The sequence below is a fragment of the Trachurus trachurus genome (assembly GCF_905171665.1).
Source record: "Trachurus trachurus genome assembly, chromosome: 12".
Lineage (NCBI taxonomy): Eukaryota > Metazoa > Chordata > Actinopteri > Carangiformes > Carangidae > Trachurus > Trachurus trachurus.
The window spans coordinates 24,774,888-24,793,014 of NC_139908.1; the positions used below are offsets into that span (position 1 = coordinate 24,774,888).

An 18,127-nucleotide genomic window follows, 5' to 3' on the forward strand; every position below is an offset into this window, starting at 1 on the left:
ATGTACTAAAACAAACAGTATAATTAGAGTGAGCACAATAGAAGTGAAAGAAAAAAAAACATGTTCATCCAACAAGGTTTCCAGTCAGCAGTGACAGTGAACACTTCACGTATAGCGGCTCAGATACAGATCCTGTTTCTGACTTTTCTGAGAGAAGATCTCAGTGAATCAATCATGTTCAATCCACATGTGGTGCAAATTAAATTGGATGTAATGTCTAGAAAATCAACAAAACCTAATAGGAATTTATGTTATTGTCCTTTCTGTCACATCAAAATCAAGTGTTAGTGCCATTAAAGACAAAATCATTAACAGTGCTGCTATTAAAGCAGGTGGAAACATGATGGAAACCTGATATACATGGCTCACACCTGACTCAACACTAAGCTTCTGTGCACATTTAAAGGTGCTACATGTAAGTTTTTTCTATTGCTACATAGCTTTTGCATTAGCACCTCAGCATCAAACTTCATTCCTTAACTCAACAGCCGTTTCCAAGAATAGGTTATCGTAAATTCTCCAATAAAAGCAGAGTCTCAAATAGATGTCAGGCTCCTGTACTGGGCCGGGTCTGGCTACAGGTTTGAGCAAATAAAAGCTGGGTCTATTTCTATTTGTTGCATGATCTTGTGAATATACAAAACCTCTCAAAGCCCACGAGCCCAGCAGTTTCTAAGCTGTTTAAGTCGTGCTATAGCCTAATGCCTGAAAATTGCTCTGACCCGATGCGTCCGGACTAACAACCATTAATTCTCGGCCCGAAACGCCACCAAAAAAAATGACCCGGCCCAAGTTATTTGTTTATGTTTCGACCCGGACCTGGTCGATCTGCCTGGTCCAGCCTGTTGAAATCTCCTACTGACCCAAGGACAGAGCCAGAGCCTGTATGATTCACTGTATCAAAACCTGATGATCTGATGTAAAGGCAACAAGTGTTTTGGGGGCCACAAACAAAATCTTGTTTAGGGCCACCAATATCCTAGGGCCGGCCCTGGCTACAGCTCTTGGCAAGACTAGCAAGTAAACAGCTGCTAATGTTAATAACTCTAGCAATGTAGCAATAGTAAACCTTAAAGTAGCTCCGTGAAGTCCAGGCTGAGCAGGAATACTCCTTTAAGATATTTTAATTTTTTTTCAGATTTGCAGGATTCAGATTTCTGTTTGAGCAATTAAAAAATGAGCATAAAAACAGGTGGATGGAGGTGCAGCATCCATCATGCTCCACCTACTGATCCAACACTGTGGACAAAAGCCTTATTTTGATCATCAGAACAGAGTATTTGTCTCATGTGAACATCTTATGTTATTCAAGTAATTCAGAACAACTAAATCATCAGGTCACTTGGATTCAAACATGAAGAACAGGTGGCCACTGTTCTGCATCATTTTCAAAAACATCTACATAAGTCTAAATTTTAACATATTCATAATAAATATTAGAAGCCTCTACTTGCAAGATTTGGATCTCTCCGATTGGTGACTTGCAGGATCTAAGATTAGTGGGCTCAAAGTAACACACACCGCATCAATAGGACTCTTTTTCTACAACAGAACAGTTTAAAAGATGCCATCATCACATGAAAGTTAACACAGAGGCTTCAGGTGTTACAAGTTGATAAAGTCGATGGAAATGTCTAATATTGTAGTGTCAAAACACTGAAGTTATGAGAAAAAGCAACACAACATACAGTGCAAAAACTCAGGGGGTGTACACGTGTTTCTGCAGAACTGTAAGTGTTCACATGGCTTGCTTATGTACAATATTGCAGCGTTTAGTGTGAACACCTCACTGGTGTCATGGTGGTGACAATGTCAAAAGGTGCACTGCTGTTTCCAGAGAGAGTCTGTAGTCGACTTCCAACAGTGCAATCAGGTGCAGAAAACACGGTTTCTGCAGGAGAGGCATTGGAAACACGTCCGTTTACCAGCTGTAAGGGGAACACACACACACTCATTATAAAGACACACCTGTACATACTGTTGTTGTGCACCCATAACCAATGTACAAAACTAGAGAGATGCACCAATATGGTTTTCTAAAGCCAACTTAATCCCAACTATATCTGCCCACAATTACCACTCAACAGATCTAACAAAGGCTGAAGTGATGCTCCACTCGTCTGTCAGGTGTTTTCTGATCTCCCACCAGGTCTAAAGTCACGGCTGAAGGATTGAGCCACAACAACTGAACTCGAGTGGGTGAGCCTTTTTTTTTTATCGGTTCCTATAATTACCCACTGCCCTTGATCCTGCTCCGTGTGACCGGCTGTAAGAGATGGAGGGAAACGTCCACATCCTCACCCTGTGTAAAAATACATTCTGAAGTTGAGCTGGAGCTAAATAAAGCCTCGGCAGTCTCTGAGTTAGACAGACCGGAGGATGGATTCTCTTCCCTTCTGACTGCAGCACCGAGAGGGGGTCGTGGTGGCAGAGACACAGAGACACAGAGTGATATATAGGAAGCCCACCATGAATCATCATTAACTCTGACTGAAGGACCTATGCTGTGTGTCACCCCCCTCTCTTCACTCACAATATGGACAGAGAAAATAATCACGCAATACCAGTAAAAACAGCCAGTCAGCAGCGTTATTAGATCCTGGTCGAGACACGATGCATGCTAATTGATCCACTGACACTGATGAGATTTACTCATTTACTCCTGTGTCTGATGACGAGACATTTTTCAATCCGTGGCAGAATCAAACCAGTTCAGTGTGTCAATAAAAGAGTTCAATACCCATAACTAGATAACAGCGACAAATAACACTACGAGTAAGATCATTTCAAGGTTTCACAGTCTACAAGTAGATGTCCATGTGTGTTGTGGTTATAAAGCAGTTATAGGTTCTATATTAATACTGTGAAAGCATCAAGTTCACAGAGAAATGCACACAGCCTGTATTCAGAAACTGAGTCTTAAAACCAGCCGTCAGGATGTCTGTAACTTTGTGATGTCATAACAAAGCAGTCACTAAGCCCCGCCCACCTGGACCCACCATCCTACATTTGCAGGATTCGGTCTCTCCCAGTGTTTTACCTGCAATCTGCTCTATTTTGATTACATTGATCACTCAGAAAATTGTTGGCCAATCAGAAAAGAGACTCAAATCCTCCTCTCTTCTGATTGGCTCATTTCGAGCGGCTCAACACAGGGAATGTGTAAAATATGGGACCATTTAACCAGCTCACCCTCACCTCCTGTCACTAAACAGACTGAATGGAGCATCAACGAGTTTTCCCACATGTCCACCTCATGTTAAATAAGAAGTTCAAAACACACTGACAGCAATAAATAAATGAGCAATGTACTAAAAGTATCATGTTGCCGATTTGACAGTCGTATGCAAAACGTCCATGAACACAACTCCTCACAGATAAGCAGTAAATCTATTATTGGCCTGGTAGCAACGGTGCATTTAAAGCTGATACAGTATGTGATATGTGCTTCTCTCAGCTGTCAGCTGATATATTAGTGCGTCTCTGACCAGTACAAACACACAACACTGTCAATAAATAGGTTCACTAGTTATTGCTAAGTTTTTATACAGTGCACTCAGAAAGTCTTCAGACCCCCTTCACTGGTTCCACTGTAATGTTGCGGCTTCATGCTAAACTCATTTAAATTCACTTTTACCCATAATGACAAAAAGAAACTGAATGTGAGACTTTAAATATATCTCATTTAAACCATTTATCATGATGCTGCAACATAGCAAAATGTAAAAAAACGAGTGTAGGGGTCTGAATACTTTCTGAATGCACTGCATTTCACTTTTTTTTTTTACCTCGACACCTCCTTACGATGTGAGGACTAATTAAGGATTTTCTCCACCACGTTATGTGAACAGTACAAGGTGGAACCCCAGGTAATAATATAACAGGATTATCAGACTGCCTTCTTAAAGAACCCTTTATAATCTGAGTAGAAAGAGACCAGGCTGGAAATAGCACCTAAACCCCAGAGGGTGACTGACGCCTCAACGGGCCATCCACTGTGCTCATGTCTTGTTCCTGGTAAACACACGCTCCCCCCGCAGGGTGAGGTGCTGCAGCTGGTACTGTAACACCTCAGTGTCTGACGACTCTTTGATGCTTATTTTGTCCAGGTTCAGGTAGTCCAGGGACTTGGACTGGGCCCCCTTTCCTTTAAGCAGACATAGGGGTAGCGGAGCATGCAGACTCCTCCCAGGCTCCCCGTGCGCCAGGGACCTGAGGAAGGTGTCGCTGGAGCTGGGCATACGCCTCCGCCTCCGCCCGTTGGCAGCGGGGATGTCGTAGGGTTGGTAGTAGCGATTTTTGCCTTTGAAGATCCGTGAAGACCGGTGGATGCCCAAGTCCACAGACTTGGGGACAGGACTCTGGATGGGGCTGGATACGGGCTCTGATACAGAGCTCTTCTCTGGGGCGCCTTCTGACCACTTGTGGGCCAGTTTGAGCAGCTCCTCACCTGTGGTGAAGCCCACCAGGTAGTTAGAGTCCATGTGCAGGATCTGGTATCCTGCGACGGTGCCTCTGATGGGGGAGCACGGGGTGCTGGCACAGCGAGGTCTCTCTGCTTCTGGTTTCAGCGTGGCCTTGATCTCAGCTGAAGGGAGGATGGAGACGTGCGTCCGGGAAACTCCACTGATATCCATCTCCATCCTGACAGACATATCCTCACTGAAAGACAGAGAAACATCATCACTGAGTCAGTCTGGTGTCTGAGGAACAGATGCAACAAGCACAAACAACCCTTAAAGGGATAGTTCAAAATTTTGGCAAATTGGAATTGGAATGTGCAGGTCACAACTTGTCCACCAGAGCGTTTTGGAGTTGTTGGATTGTGTATTTGATGAGTTTGATGAGGGAAACTAAGAAATCCCATTAGCCTCCGTAGCGTAGCTCTGAGCATCTCGCGGCTCTGCTCCGCCGTTCTAAAAATAGCTTGCACTGACAATTAAAAGTTAACAAACCTACTGCTATGACTATAGCGATTATGGCAATGGGCCAATTCGCCAAAATGTTGAACTATCCCTTTAAGGCACCAGGCCCAGTGATCCTGGTCAGTCCATCACTGTCTGATTGTTACAGCTTTTTTTTATCATGTTGCCTCCCTCATCCCCTGGGCATCATGCAGGAACATAAACACTGATCTAACACTGACAGTGTTCACATGTGCTTCCGTGCTTTCCAGACTGTGGATATCAGGCCTGTCACAATTATTACACAATCGCCTGATTACAATCATTTGAGCTGACCGCAATTATTTTGCATTATCGTTCAAATGGTTTCCATTCATGTGTATAAAAACAGCTGGATGAAACAGAAATGTCAGATTTCATCACTATTTCCTTGTTGTTTTCCACCATTTGAGGTTTGAATAGTGCTCTTTTAATGACATCATCATGCTGCGCCCCCTTATTCTATGGTTTAATGACACATGAGTGGAGCCACAAACTGTTTATCTCAGGGCGATTCATTTCTAATATTCAACGGCCGCATTTCGATGATTATCTATTGACATTAGCTTCATGGATTTAGTTGCAAAGCCTAGAGGCAAACAGAAATGTAATTTTTATTTATATGTTCCAATGTTTAATGCCAATAAATGGCTCTTCTTCTTCATAAAGTGTATGTGTATTATTAAACTATTAAACTACTATTTAGTGGTATGAAATGATCATAAAAACACAATTAAAACATTAATCGCATTTGTGTGAGTTAATCGTCAATTTAAATTGCATGTTTGTGACAGTCCTAGTGGATGTGATGTACCAGTATCTTGGGTATGTTAAGGTTCCTGCAGTGTAGCCTAGTGGTTCTTTGTTCTGCTCTACTCAAATAAATAAGTAATTTCAGGAAGCTGAACTTTAGCCTGCTGCTTTAGAGAAACCACACTGCCTGTACCCAAAACAGAAAACTGTGGCATGTTCCATGTTATTCTGGTTTCTGGACCTTCTCTGTCTGCTGAGACTCAGAAACCTGGATTATGTTCTGGATCCTTTTTGCAACTCAAATCCTACTTTCAGAAACCCAGACCAAGACTTTGCACAGGATTATTTTCTGGTGCAGAACTGATAAAAACCTCCACGCTGTTTAGACCGCTGCATCGTGATGATGCAACGTTATGACTTTAAAGGGAAAGTCTGTGTTATTATTGGGTGTGGGGTTGTGTGTGTTATTCATACACAGTCAGTGTGCCATACAATATACAAAAGGCCACAGCCATGTCATCTCAGTGTTATACAGTGAGCTCCATGTGCTTGTACATAGAAGACAGAAGTTCAGCTGTTCAGCAAAAATGTGGTGCCACAGGAAAATGCTGCTGGAATATTCTACATGGGATGAAACTGGCTTGTTTCTGTCTCTTCTCTTCAGTATCATGAACATGTAGCGCAACAGCATCACTGTCAGTCCCCCAGATGTTACTCTACCACCACCCCGTCTATTACATATTGTATCTTTTACTTAAAGGGACATTGTGTAACTTCTCCTATTATCTATTCACGAAAATTGATTATTTCGTCCAAAAGTATGTTTTTTATAATCCCCCCCATCAACAAACTGAAGTGTTCCTTTCAGCTCTGAATTAGCCGTTCATATCATTCATATCTACATGGAGCGGGTAAGCTCGGTGCTGGCTGCCATGTGGTGTCGCCATGTTTTTACGTTCAGTGGCAACGTGGCGGTAGGAAACCACGGAAACTCAGCGGAGACACCGGAGCTGTCGGCTCAGGTGGAGGTGGCGTCTGTGAAAAGTCACCGCGGTAACGCAGTGAGGAGGAATGGAGCGTTACACTGATGCTGCATTCACCTGCAGTCGGGCAGACGGCCGTCGGTAACAAACCAGATGTCATTTTAGTCACAGAAGTCGAGAGAAAGCCGGTAAAACGTGGGTCAGGTAAACAATACGACATCGCCATGACAACATATTGTCACTGCCGTCTGCCCAATTTCACGTGAATGCAGCATGAAAAATACGATTGAGTTGCTTGCGATATACAACCGCAACGCTAGATGGGAGTAATTCCTACACAATGTACCTTTAAGTTAACACTGAACATCAACAACTGGATCAATCTTCTCCTCAGGTTTTTACCAATGAAAACCACTGAAACCACTTTCTACACAATAAACCACAGTGATTGTAAATGTCTTCAGTCTAATTTAAGTTTTGGCCTAATGACACAATCAAAACTCTAAATAACAAACACACCAAGACTGAAAACAAACTGCTATTGAGCACACTCCCACTGATGGCTCCTGATAGGTTTACAGGTGTGAATGTGCCAGGACTGAGCCCATGCTCAACACTACACTACATCACATCACATGACCTTGGTGCTGCAGTCCACTGTTCTCAGCTCTGCCCTGGTTACAACAGCAGTTATATACTTCCCCATGGTGCCACTAATGTACTGTATCTCTACTTTACTGTAGCTCCTTAGTGGATGATGCCGGACCATCACACGGTTCAACCATGATGATGTGTAGAGTATGTGTGGTATCGTCATAGTCTGAACTCACATTAATATACGACTGTTAATGTGACAACAACTGAGGTTGTGAGTCCAGCTGAATTTTGATGATTTGCCAACATCCCTAGGAGAGGCGGGACATGGTTGTGTGTGTGGTCGCTGTGATACAGCTGCAGAAACATCGAGCTAATATCTGACGGGAAGCATCAAGTCTCTTTTTCCTGTTCCTAGAAAACACATGAGGTCTTGATGCAGCTTGCAGCAAATGGTTACTAACATCACACAGATGTTCCAGCTGCTGCACCCAGCTAACAGCTAACACCTACAGACACAAACCACTCAGACAGTGACGGTGCTGTTCACTGTGAATCAGACCTGTGCCTCACAGGTTCTTATAAGGTAACTCCATTTTACTGCATTTCTATTCACAGTAAAGTATTATCATACAACTATCATTCCATCAATTATGTTATGTTACATATTTCTTATTGAAAGTTATTTTAAATATCTCTACACCAATAATAAGATGGTGTTCAGGTGTCCAGAGGTTTGGCCAATCAGAGGAAAGCGGCCATTTAAGGAGGTATGAGCAGGTTCCTGAACTGAGCAGCTGCATAACAGCTAAAGATAAATATGTTTTTTTTTAACTAAACTGTAAATCATGTCCAGCTGCTCTAGTGGAGTGCAGAATATTAATGAGCATAACAGGTGCCTTTTGATGACAGTTACCTACCTTTAACCTCTATGCTGCAAATCCCTGTGGAGCAATGACGCTGTTTCATGTCCTTACATAACTGATAACAGGCATTAATATCATGTACAGCTGTGTAGTCAAAAACTAAATAACCTTAACCCACTGGCTGTGGATAATTCACCAGTGTAGCTAGGCTACTATCTTTACTGTACTGTATTCCCGACACAACGCGCAAACATGACACATGAATAATAAATAATGGATGAAACCTAGATTACAGTCGTTTATAAATTCAAACTGTGTTGCCATATCAACATTAGGGGCCATCACAGGTGGATCTGGATGACTCAGATGTCCTGTCAACATTTTTTTCCCTTTAGAAACACCTTTACCAAGGGAAACTGCTGACAGGGCTGTGGCTGATGGAAACAGGCTCAGTGTGGAGCTACTGTATGTATGAGCACCACACACACACACACTGAATGAAGTGATGATAGAGTACAAGAGGGAGGGTGTGGGCTGACTTCCTGTTCTCATGGCATGATGATATAAAAATCAGTGTTTAAAGGAGCTGCTGCCTTTTGTTGCACCTGCTCTAATGATGATGGAGAAATCAGAGAGAGAGGGAGGTAGAAGCCGCAGTAGAGGCCTGTGGTCGCCATGGCGCGGTTAAATCGTGCCGTACCGAGCCAGAGACTGAACCCACCCCCCACCACCCCACTCCTCTCGGTGCATCAGCCGGGCTCCAGCAGCAGGCCTCGGAGCTCGGAGCTCCGGGAGCCGCCGCTGAGGGGCTGGATGACGGGGTAAAAGATGGCTGAGCCGCAGTAGACAGGACGGTTCATCCTGTCCTCTACCGGAGCAGAAGCCCCCCTGTTAGTGTAGTGTGTGTCCCTGCCTGCAGCAGGAGAGAGGACAGTGTCCCCCCACCCTGCCGTAGCTAGTAGCTACCACCCCAGGTTTCTACGGCGACGCACCATCATTTAAACAGCGACTCTACACCTGATGACAAGATCAAGTGACGGGCGATCAGCGGCCGGCTGCTGGAGGAGGAGGAGGATGAGGATGAGGATGATCGGTCTGATCAACCGTCACATATCAATCGGTTATTGCTCATCGGCTGCAAGGGAGAAAAAAATGTATGGATGTAGAAACCAGAACAAACCTGTTTGGCTGCGGACGATCCGGTGCTCAGCTCCTCCTCTGTGACTCTCCAGCCTCCGTCTCTCCGTGTTCCGTCAACAGCGGCGCAGGAACACTTCCGGTCTGAGGGAGGACGAGCTCACCGCGGTCATGATGAGCAGCACACACACTAGTAGGCTACACACACACACTGACAAACTGTGTCATGGACAAAAACACACACGTTGCACTTAAATATTTTCATTTATTATACAAGATTCAGGGATCATAATGATAGAAAATGTGTATTTGTCATGGATTTTATGAATGACAGATACATTATTGGAGTTTGATATAGGATAGAATATTTCTTTAAGATGCTGACTGGTTCAACTCATTTAGAAAAAAAGACAAATGAGATTTGTTGTAAAAAAAAAAATATATATATATATATATTTTTTATATATATTAAAAAATTATATATATATATATATATATATATTTTTTTTTTTTCTTTTTTTTTTCTATGTAGCCTATAAATTTTAATGTGGCAATTATAAGTCAGCCTATATCCACCAATAAAAATGATAACTGGGCATCATATTGATTCATTACAATGACTAAAGAAGAATAAAGCAACATAGAAACTATACATTTTTGTTTCATCTTCCTTTTAGTATTTATTCCGTCTACTGTATTTATTTGATCGTGTATCTCTTTAGTTATTATTGTTTCATCCGTTTTCTGAGTTTAATAGCTACATTTAATGAAATGAAATTGAAAATGTTGTGGATAACAGCCAAAAGCATTGGGGGAAAAACAAAAACTCACTGCTGTATTCTACATCTGCTTGTTAACAAAGGTATGAGTGAGTGTGAGTGTGAGTGTGTGTGAGTGAGTGTGAGTGAGTGTGATGCTCTGCTGATGATCAAAGATGATACACCCAATACCAGGCCCAACAGTTAACAGATGCTGCTAATGTCATTACTTAGTTGTTATTGATGATAACACAGTTACACCTAATACCCTCCAGCACTGAGAGCCTCCAGTGTTGGTAACACTGCCTGTTCCTCCATCCTGTGATCTGCCATTGAAGAAACTGTTGGATAAAGACTGGGCAAGGAGGATGAGAAGTGTTGGGGTCATCAGATGAAGACAGGGCTGCAGTCCACAAAGAGAGCAGCATGATGAGCAGAGTGTTCATTCAACAGCATTATCCTCATGCTGTTTGAAGTGTGTGAATGAAACAGTTCAGATTTCCACTGATCATGTGTCTGTATGGAGGGAAACATGAGCCCTGCTGAGATTCTTAGACCAGTATGCCACTTAGTGTAGTAATAAATAAAATGTTACTTATATATTTCCTACAACATAATCTGCCAAACATGCTGTTATTCTGTCTCTTCAACATTCAAATGTTTTTATGCAAAAATTAAAATTTGAATGTTCAAAATAAAGACATCTCAAAAAAAGAAAAGAAGAAAAGCGGAAAAAACGAGCCAGACCGGAACGCCACATGCGCGCCCCTCACCCAGAAATGTTACGTACGACGTGCATACGCGTCGGTGACGTATGGACGTAGGGCGCCTTGCTGCTGGCGGCGAGTTTAAAGCATCCTCGGTCGGAGGGCTCAGGAGAACCAGGCAGCTCCCTCATGTCCATGTTGTCCACGTACCGTAGCGGCCCAGCCGGCAGCCCTGACCCGGAGGAGAGGCCCACAGACAGGTACACACTCTGGGGGTCTGGTCCGGTCCGTGTGGAGCAGGTTTCAGCAGCGGGGATGTTACGTTTTAGCGATAAATGTGTAAAAGAAGCGGTGCTAACCAGACTACAGTCGGTTATCTCGGTGCTATTGCTGTTATAGAAATATCTCTGATCTGGCACAGTAAATATTTGCAGAGATGTGAGTCTGTGTCGTCAGTTGTGTGTCTGTAAACCTTCACTTCCTCGGCTTTAGCTCGAAACCGATGCTATTTATAATCGATACCGCGCTTTGATCCGACCAGGCCTCCGTCCACCTGAGCTTATTTCCCGCTGTTTTAGAGATGAAACTAGTCAGAAAGTGAGATAATAACATGTCAGTGAAGCTGTGGACTCGTCTAACAGTTATAACTTGAAATCCAGGTGTCGGAGTATTTTCATTGTCTTTAGGAGGGAGAGTTTGCGCGGTTTCTTCGCCGCTCGCTGCATCAATATGGCGGGCAGAGAGGTTGTTGTCTGTGGGGGTCTGTCTCTCTAACCGGTCTCTGTCTGAACCGATCCCAGAACAGCACCGACGTGTAGTATTAAGTCATTAACATGTGAATGAAGAGTTATGTAGAGTTTCTGACGTGCTGTCCCCCCTGCAGCATGCCCCTGCAGGACCTGCCCTGCCTCAGCCTCCAGGGCTCCATGTTGGCTCAGGCCAACAGGACCAACAAACGTAAGTCCCGGAGCTGCCTGACCGAGGGTCTGGACACAGAGTGCACCCCCACAGAGCTCATCCAGCAGTGGTCCCCCCTACACAAGCACCAGCGGCTCATCGGCAAGGGCAAGGAGAACGACGCTAACCAGTTTGTCCTGGCCAGGAGGTCCAGGAGGAAGAAGGACACCACATCAGGCAGGAGACCTCTCTGACCTCCTCCTAGCAACTCTGCTGGCTCTGTACCTATGATTAACTGTTTTAACGTTTACTTTTTCTCTTTTGCAGGCATCTCATGGGACCACCTACCAGACGAGCTGCTTCTGAAGATCCTCTTCTGCCTCCCTCTGCAGGACCTGCTCAGGATGTCCACGGTCTGCAAGCGCTGGCACCGCTTAGCGTGAGTCTCCCATCACCTGGATTTTAAAATGACTGAAATACATTCATGTAGCATTTGCCACAAAACCGATTGTACAATTAGGTGTGTTTTAGTCCTCCTTTAATCCTCCACTGGTCCCTGATGAGTAATCACAGGGTAACTCTGCACAGAAATGAAGTCAGATGCTGTCGACACATTAGTAGTTTTCCGTCCTGTCATGCTCAGACCTTCACTGTGTGTCTCTGTTCCAGGTTTGACGAGTCTCTGTGGCACAGCGTGGACCTGGAGGGGTTGACCCACATGGGCGCAGCTGTGCAGCAGGTTCTGAAAACCGGGGTCCGCCGGCTGCGCTGCCCCCGCTCTTTCGTGGAGGAGCTGCACCTCGCAGGCTCAGGGTGAGTCCAGCAAGGTTCTGTGATTCTGGTCCTGGTTTTGTACAGATCTGGGTTCAGTTCTCCAAGATCAGAGTTAATGGAGACTTTGTTTCTTTACAAATTAAACATTTTCCCCAAATATCTGGAAGAAGACACTGGTGTTCTGATGCTTCCTTCTTCCTTCTCAGCTCACTGCAGATGGTCCAGCTGGATCTGTCCAGCTCCATCATCCCCACCACGGCCCTGGAGAGCATCATCTGTCAGTGCAGGCTGCTGGAGCACCTGAGCCTGGAGGGTCTGCAGCTCTCAGACACGATCATCAAGTGAGTTCTTCACTCTGCAGCTCCACATCCACCGAGTGAGCTCAGCCTCATCAGAGCCTGATCTTGGTTTTCTTCTACATATTGATGTGTTCTGCATGATTATAACAAATATATTTTGTCTGTGCAGATGCAGAAATGCAATTTAAAGACAGTGTGACAGTCTCCACAATATCAACCATTAAAAGTTTAATAGCAGGTTCAGGCTCAGTCAGGTGGATGTTTACAGCTGCAGTAGAATGAATAGATAATGAAATTGGGGGGGGGGGGGGTATAATTACATAAATCTGCACATAGCTACACGTATATGTGCACATGCATATGTAAATATATGCATGCAGTTATTAAATAAAGAATAACAAATGGTGATGAAAGCAGGTTACAACAGGAAGTGACATAGAGCAGCTATAACTGCACATACTCTCTTCCCCCAGAATGATGGATAATTTCTCTGTTATAAATATATATGAAAAGGTCCCACGTTTAAAGAGGAACTAAGCAGGATTTCTCACGTGGCTATGCTACATTTTTACCTTAATTACAAAGCTCCAGAGTAATTGTGATAGTTAACTACATGACTTGTGACTTGTTACGAGTGAGAACGGAGGCTCTCTGTCTTCACCTGGCCTCTCACGGCTGAAAACCAACCTTGCAACATCAGTGTAGTACCTGGCCGCCGCGTGTCCCAGCTCTCATCTCTGCGGCACCGCGACACAAACGCACTCCGTAACCCGTAATCTTTTGTTGGTAACACTTCATAATAAGTACACACTATTGAGCATTAAATAATGAATTCATCATTTATAACACATGAATAAAAATGTTTTACTCATTGATGAGCACTAACTGTATTTATAAACTACATACTGATGAGTGTTCATGCATTATAAATGAAGAACTCAGTATTTATTAATGCTTAACTAATGCTTAATAGTGTGTATTTATTATAAAGTGTTAGCCTTTTGTTCATGACAGTTAAGACTATACAAATATACACGTCGTAACATCGTATATAACGTTATCCACCGCTCCGTGTATTGATTTTTCACCGGCTTCGTTGTAAACAAATGCACATGGCCAGGAGGAGGGTTAGAAAAACAGGAAAAGTGACCAGACTTGCATAGTTCCTCTTTAAAATTTAACAGTTTGAAGAATTCTTCACTCACATTTCTTTACTCATGACCGTGTGTGTGTCTTTCTCTCTCCAGCTCTCTGTCCAACAACCAGAACCTGGTCCAGCTCAACCTGAGCGGCTGCAGTGGTTTCTCTGCTGCTGCTCTGGCCGACATGCTCCAGTCCTGCTCCAGGTCGGCTGCTCAGTACCTCACCTGTCAGACCCAACATGTGTCATCCACACACCTACAGCTCATGTTAATACTAACACTGTGTTTCTCCTTCTTCCTCTCCTGTGCAGAATAGAGCAGCTGAACATATCATGGTGTGAGTTCAACAACAATCATGTGAAGAGTGTCGTCAACAACCTGAGCTCAGGTGTCACTCACCTCAACTTGAGCGGCTACAGGGAGAGCCTGACGCTGGACGGTGAGTGACATCATCACTGTTACACATCTCCATGGTTTCAACAAATGAAAGTCTTGAGTTAACACCAGTTATAAAGAACAGTATAGATGTAATCCTCCTAATGAGGAGTGTAGCATCTCAGAGTCTCAGCGCTTTTCATCAAACACCTCATCCTGTCAGTCAGAAGCAGCTCACACTCATCCTGTCATGGATCTAAATACACAGCACTTGATCGTGGTTGTGATAGACTTTGACCTCCAGGGGGCGCCATGGTGCAGTGTTTGTTTGATCAAGACCCAACAGAAAGCACATCATCGATTTTATAAAATGACCGTGGGGTGTCACATGTTGATATGGCAACATGTTACAGTGAAGTAGGCTGGATTTAAATCTAGACTTACACTCACTACAATAATGTCTTGCCTAAACATTTTAACCTCAGTCTCTGTTGATATCATTATGGGATTTAAGATTATTCACGTTCAGGAAGGAACAGAGTCCAGTTCCTGCCCAACAAAAACAAAACTTAAATATGTTTATATTTTCCACTCACATTTATATATGATTTCATTCACAAACCATCAGCGTGTTTGTTTTTATGAGCAGTCCTGATCTGTGAGAAGTGGCTCCTAAACTCTCTCAATTATTTTCATTGCCTCACTTGTCAAAATGCTTGTTTTTTTTAAAGGTGTTTGTAGTAAATGAAGTTATAATCTGCATCAATGTAAAGTAGCTCCAGCCAATTGTGCTGTATGAACTGGCAGCAGACACACGTGACAGTGTAGTGTGTGTGTTTTTTACAGATGTGAAGGTGCTGGTGGAGAGGTGTCCTCAAATTCAAGCTCTAGATTTAAGGTAAGCTTCTTCCACCTCAGTCCACAGACCTTTGTAACTGTGATATTTTCAATTCTCAATCATGACCTCATCTTCAAGCGTCTCCGTGTCTGCCCTAAATCACCGTGGTTACTGTGTGTTTCAGTGACAGCACCCTGCTGATGGCCGACAGCTTCCCCGTCCTCGCACAACTCAAGCACCTGGTGCACCTGTCCCTGAGCCGCTGCTACCACATCCACCTGGCCGCTCTCACGTGAGTTCACCCGCCTCTGATGCTTCAGGGTTTCATTCAAATGTATCGCTAAATTTTACCACATTTTTTAGAAATTCACCACGCTATGAGATAATAACGGAACGTTGCGAGACAGAGTTGTTTTAGAGGTAAATGCAGAGACTGCTTGCCGGAAAACTGCCTCCGATGGGAACGAGCATCAGCGGTTTTGCATGAATTTACCTCTAAAACAACTCTGTCTTGTAACGTTCCATTATTATCTCATAGCGTGGTGAATGTGCAGGTCACAACTTGTCCACCAGAGCATTTTGGAGTTGTTGGATTGTGTGTTTGATGAGGGAAACCAAGCAATCGCATTAGCCTCCGTAGTGTAGCTCTGAGCAGCTCACGGCTCTGCTCCGCCGTTCTAAAAATAGCTTGCACCGACAATTAAAGGTAACGAACCTACTGCTATGACTATAGGGATTATGGCAATGGGCCAATTTGCCATTTGTTGAACTATCCCTTTAATGTACCTCATGTTCTCTGTAAAGGACAGACAGTCGGACTGTCCTCTTCACCAGACCAGAACGGCTCCATCATCGTTTTTCTTCCTTTTGTGTCTGAGTAAAAGACCACTAGCATCACACAGAGCTACAGCAGCCATGACTGACACTTTGTTGTGACGCCCCCACCATGGCCTATGAACTCGCACAGGGTCGTGATTGATTGGTCAGGGTGGTACTTGTAGTGTTGCCAGTCTCCCAACCAAGACACCGCAAAAATGTATGCCACAGAGTTGGTTTAATCTGACATGGAGACCATCGTGAAAGATAAAAAATCATGTAGTTTGAACCCGGCCTCAGTCAAGAGATTTCTAAATCTCATTTATTCGCTAAATCTGTTTACATTGCACTTTTTCGCTTAACCCCTTTATCAACTTCTCCACCTCCATCAAACACGCAAACTTTTTTTTTTGTGATATTTCGAGTCTTTTTCAAATTTTCTGTGGTTCCATACATTCTGTTTTACTTTATTTTTTCTTTTTATCATTATAGTCTCCGTCTCCTTTGTTGTGTCATAATTGTTATCATGTCCCTATAAGCGCTACATTGTATTGAAAAACTCAAAAAACAGTAGATATGATGATGAATATCATTATACATGTATGATTTTGAGTGAAACTGAAAGGGAAAAACTAAGTTTAAAAAAAAAAAAGGCTGATAGAAATGGGTCAGTCTGGTCCTAACTTGTGTCTCGTCCACAGGGACCTGGGGACGACGCTCCCGGCGCTCAGCCTCCTGGACGTCTTCGGCCTCCTGCCCGACAACCAGCTGCCGTCCCTGAAGAAGGAGATGCCTCAGGTCAGCATCAACTCCAGACCCTTCTCCGGCGTGGCGCGGCCCACGCCCGCCAGCAGGCTCGTGGGTTGCCTGGGCGACCGCGCCATGTGGAGCAGGAGGTGCAGGCTGAGGTTCCGGCTGTAGTCGCCACGGCGCCCTCTCGTTGTCCGTTAATGTTGCCGCAGAGTCCCGACACACACACACACAGGGAGATCCTGTGGTGCAGTGGAGGAGCCATGTTTCAGTTTGCTGCTGCTGCTACTGAAGGAGTTTTTAGAGGTGCTGGCATCCACGGTGCTGAAGTCCCGTCCAGGAACCAGGTCTTCAAGTGCTGGACATGCTCATAGAGAAATGTTGTTTATTTTTTAGAGTCAGAATTTTGAATGTTGATCCAGTTCATGTCGGCGTATGTGAACAGAATGTGTGTAAATATGTGGGACGGCCGATCCCTGATGTTTTAATATGATCAGCTGTGATAATGAACAGCTGGTTTTATCCAGTAGGTGTTTTTCTATGTGAAATGATGTTTTTTCTATGTGGAATGATGTTTTTTCTATGTGGAATGATGTTTTTTCTATGTGGAATGATGTTTTAATGAACCACAGTGTTGAACAGGAGCTGGTTGATATTGTTGTAAACGATCAGGAGCTGAACTGTGTCAGTGTTCACCGCTGATCAATAACCTGATCAATAACCTGACAGCAGCTGGACAGCAGCTGGTTTTTACGATGATCAGTGACCGTGCTCTGGATTATTTCGTTCACATGAATCTCTCATGTTTTACTTTTGTAAAAATGTTCGATTCCTTCGAGTAAAACCACTGAATAACAAACTGGGTTTTGTTTGGTTTTTCAGTTTTTTTTTATTTTTCAAGTTCCAAATCATGACAAACATTGTAAACCTCACAGTGTTACTAGAGAAAACTCTTCCTGAGAAGAAGAAAGCCTGAGTGACATTTAAGTCTTTATCTTGGAGTTCTTCCCCAGAGCTTTCTATCACATCTCTCATTCGCAAAAGTCTTCAGATCTTTAATGCAGAATACTATTGAAGCCTGTTTTCAGAAATGAACGGGTTCAGAAATTTGTGATATCAAAATGGGGTCATGAGCCAAAACGGTTGGGAACCACTGGCAAAGACGATGGATGGATGTCTGCAGTGGAAATTAAAGGGGAATTTCACCCAAATTTTTCCTACTTTTCCTACCATGACACAGTGGAGGTGATTTGTTTTATTGGACAGACACAGCTGTGTGGGCAGGTTATCCTACCAGAACTTCATGATTCAGTCTAGACCACAGTGGTCTGAGTAGACAACTGTCCTCACTGTAAAGTGGCCTTAGATTAACAGGATTACACTACTACATCTGTTAATTCTGTACAATGAATTGAACACGTCTCACTGTCAACACTGGAACTACCCTCATGTTAAAAAGGCAGAGCTCTCACCTCGAGCCACAAGGAGAATATCG

The 18,127-nt window shown here is 43.7% G+C and overlaps 2 protein-coding genes across 2 annotated transcripts; one reads left to right on the forward strand and one right to left on the reverse strand.

Annotated features, from left to right (window-relative positions):
* Positions 1-4,001: 4,001 nt before the first annotated feature.
* macir (macrophage immunometabolism regulator) lies at positions 4,002-9,326 on the reverse strand (the record flags this gene model as incomplete). Its single annotated transcript, XM_083984209.1, has 2 exons — positions 9,320-9,326; positions 4,002-4,662 (listed from the first exon to the last, which is right to left on the reverse strand). The coding sequence occupies exon 2, from the start codon at positions 4,653-4,655 to the stop codon at positions 4,002-4,004; it is 654 nt and encodes a 217-aa protein (XP_083840335.1). The 5' UTR covers positions 4,656-4,662; positions 9,320-9,326.
* A 1,584-nt stretch (positions 9,327-10,910) lies between these two features.
* Positions 10,911-16,803, forward strand: skp2 (S-phase kinase-associated protein 2, E3 ubiquitin protein ligase; the record flags this gene model as incomplete). The annotated part of the gene is made up of 10 exons (XM_083983156.1): positions 10,911-11,001; positions 11,625-11,875; positions 11,966-12,077; positions 12,308-12,451; positions 12,619-12,753; positions 13,959-14,057; positions 14,165-14,292; positions 15,075-15,126; positions 15,251-15,358; positions 16,584-16,803. The coding sequence occupies exons 1-10, from the start codon at positions 10,931-10,933 to the stop codon at positions 16,801-16,803; spliced, it is 1,320 nt and encodes a 439-aa protein (XP_083839282.1). The 5' UTR covers positions 10,911-10,930.
* Positions 16,804-18,127: the final 1,324 nt, after the last annotated feature.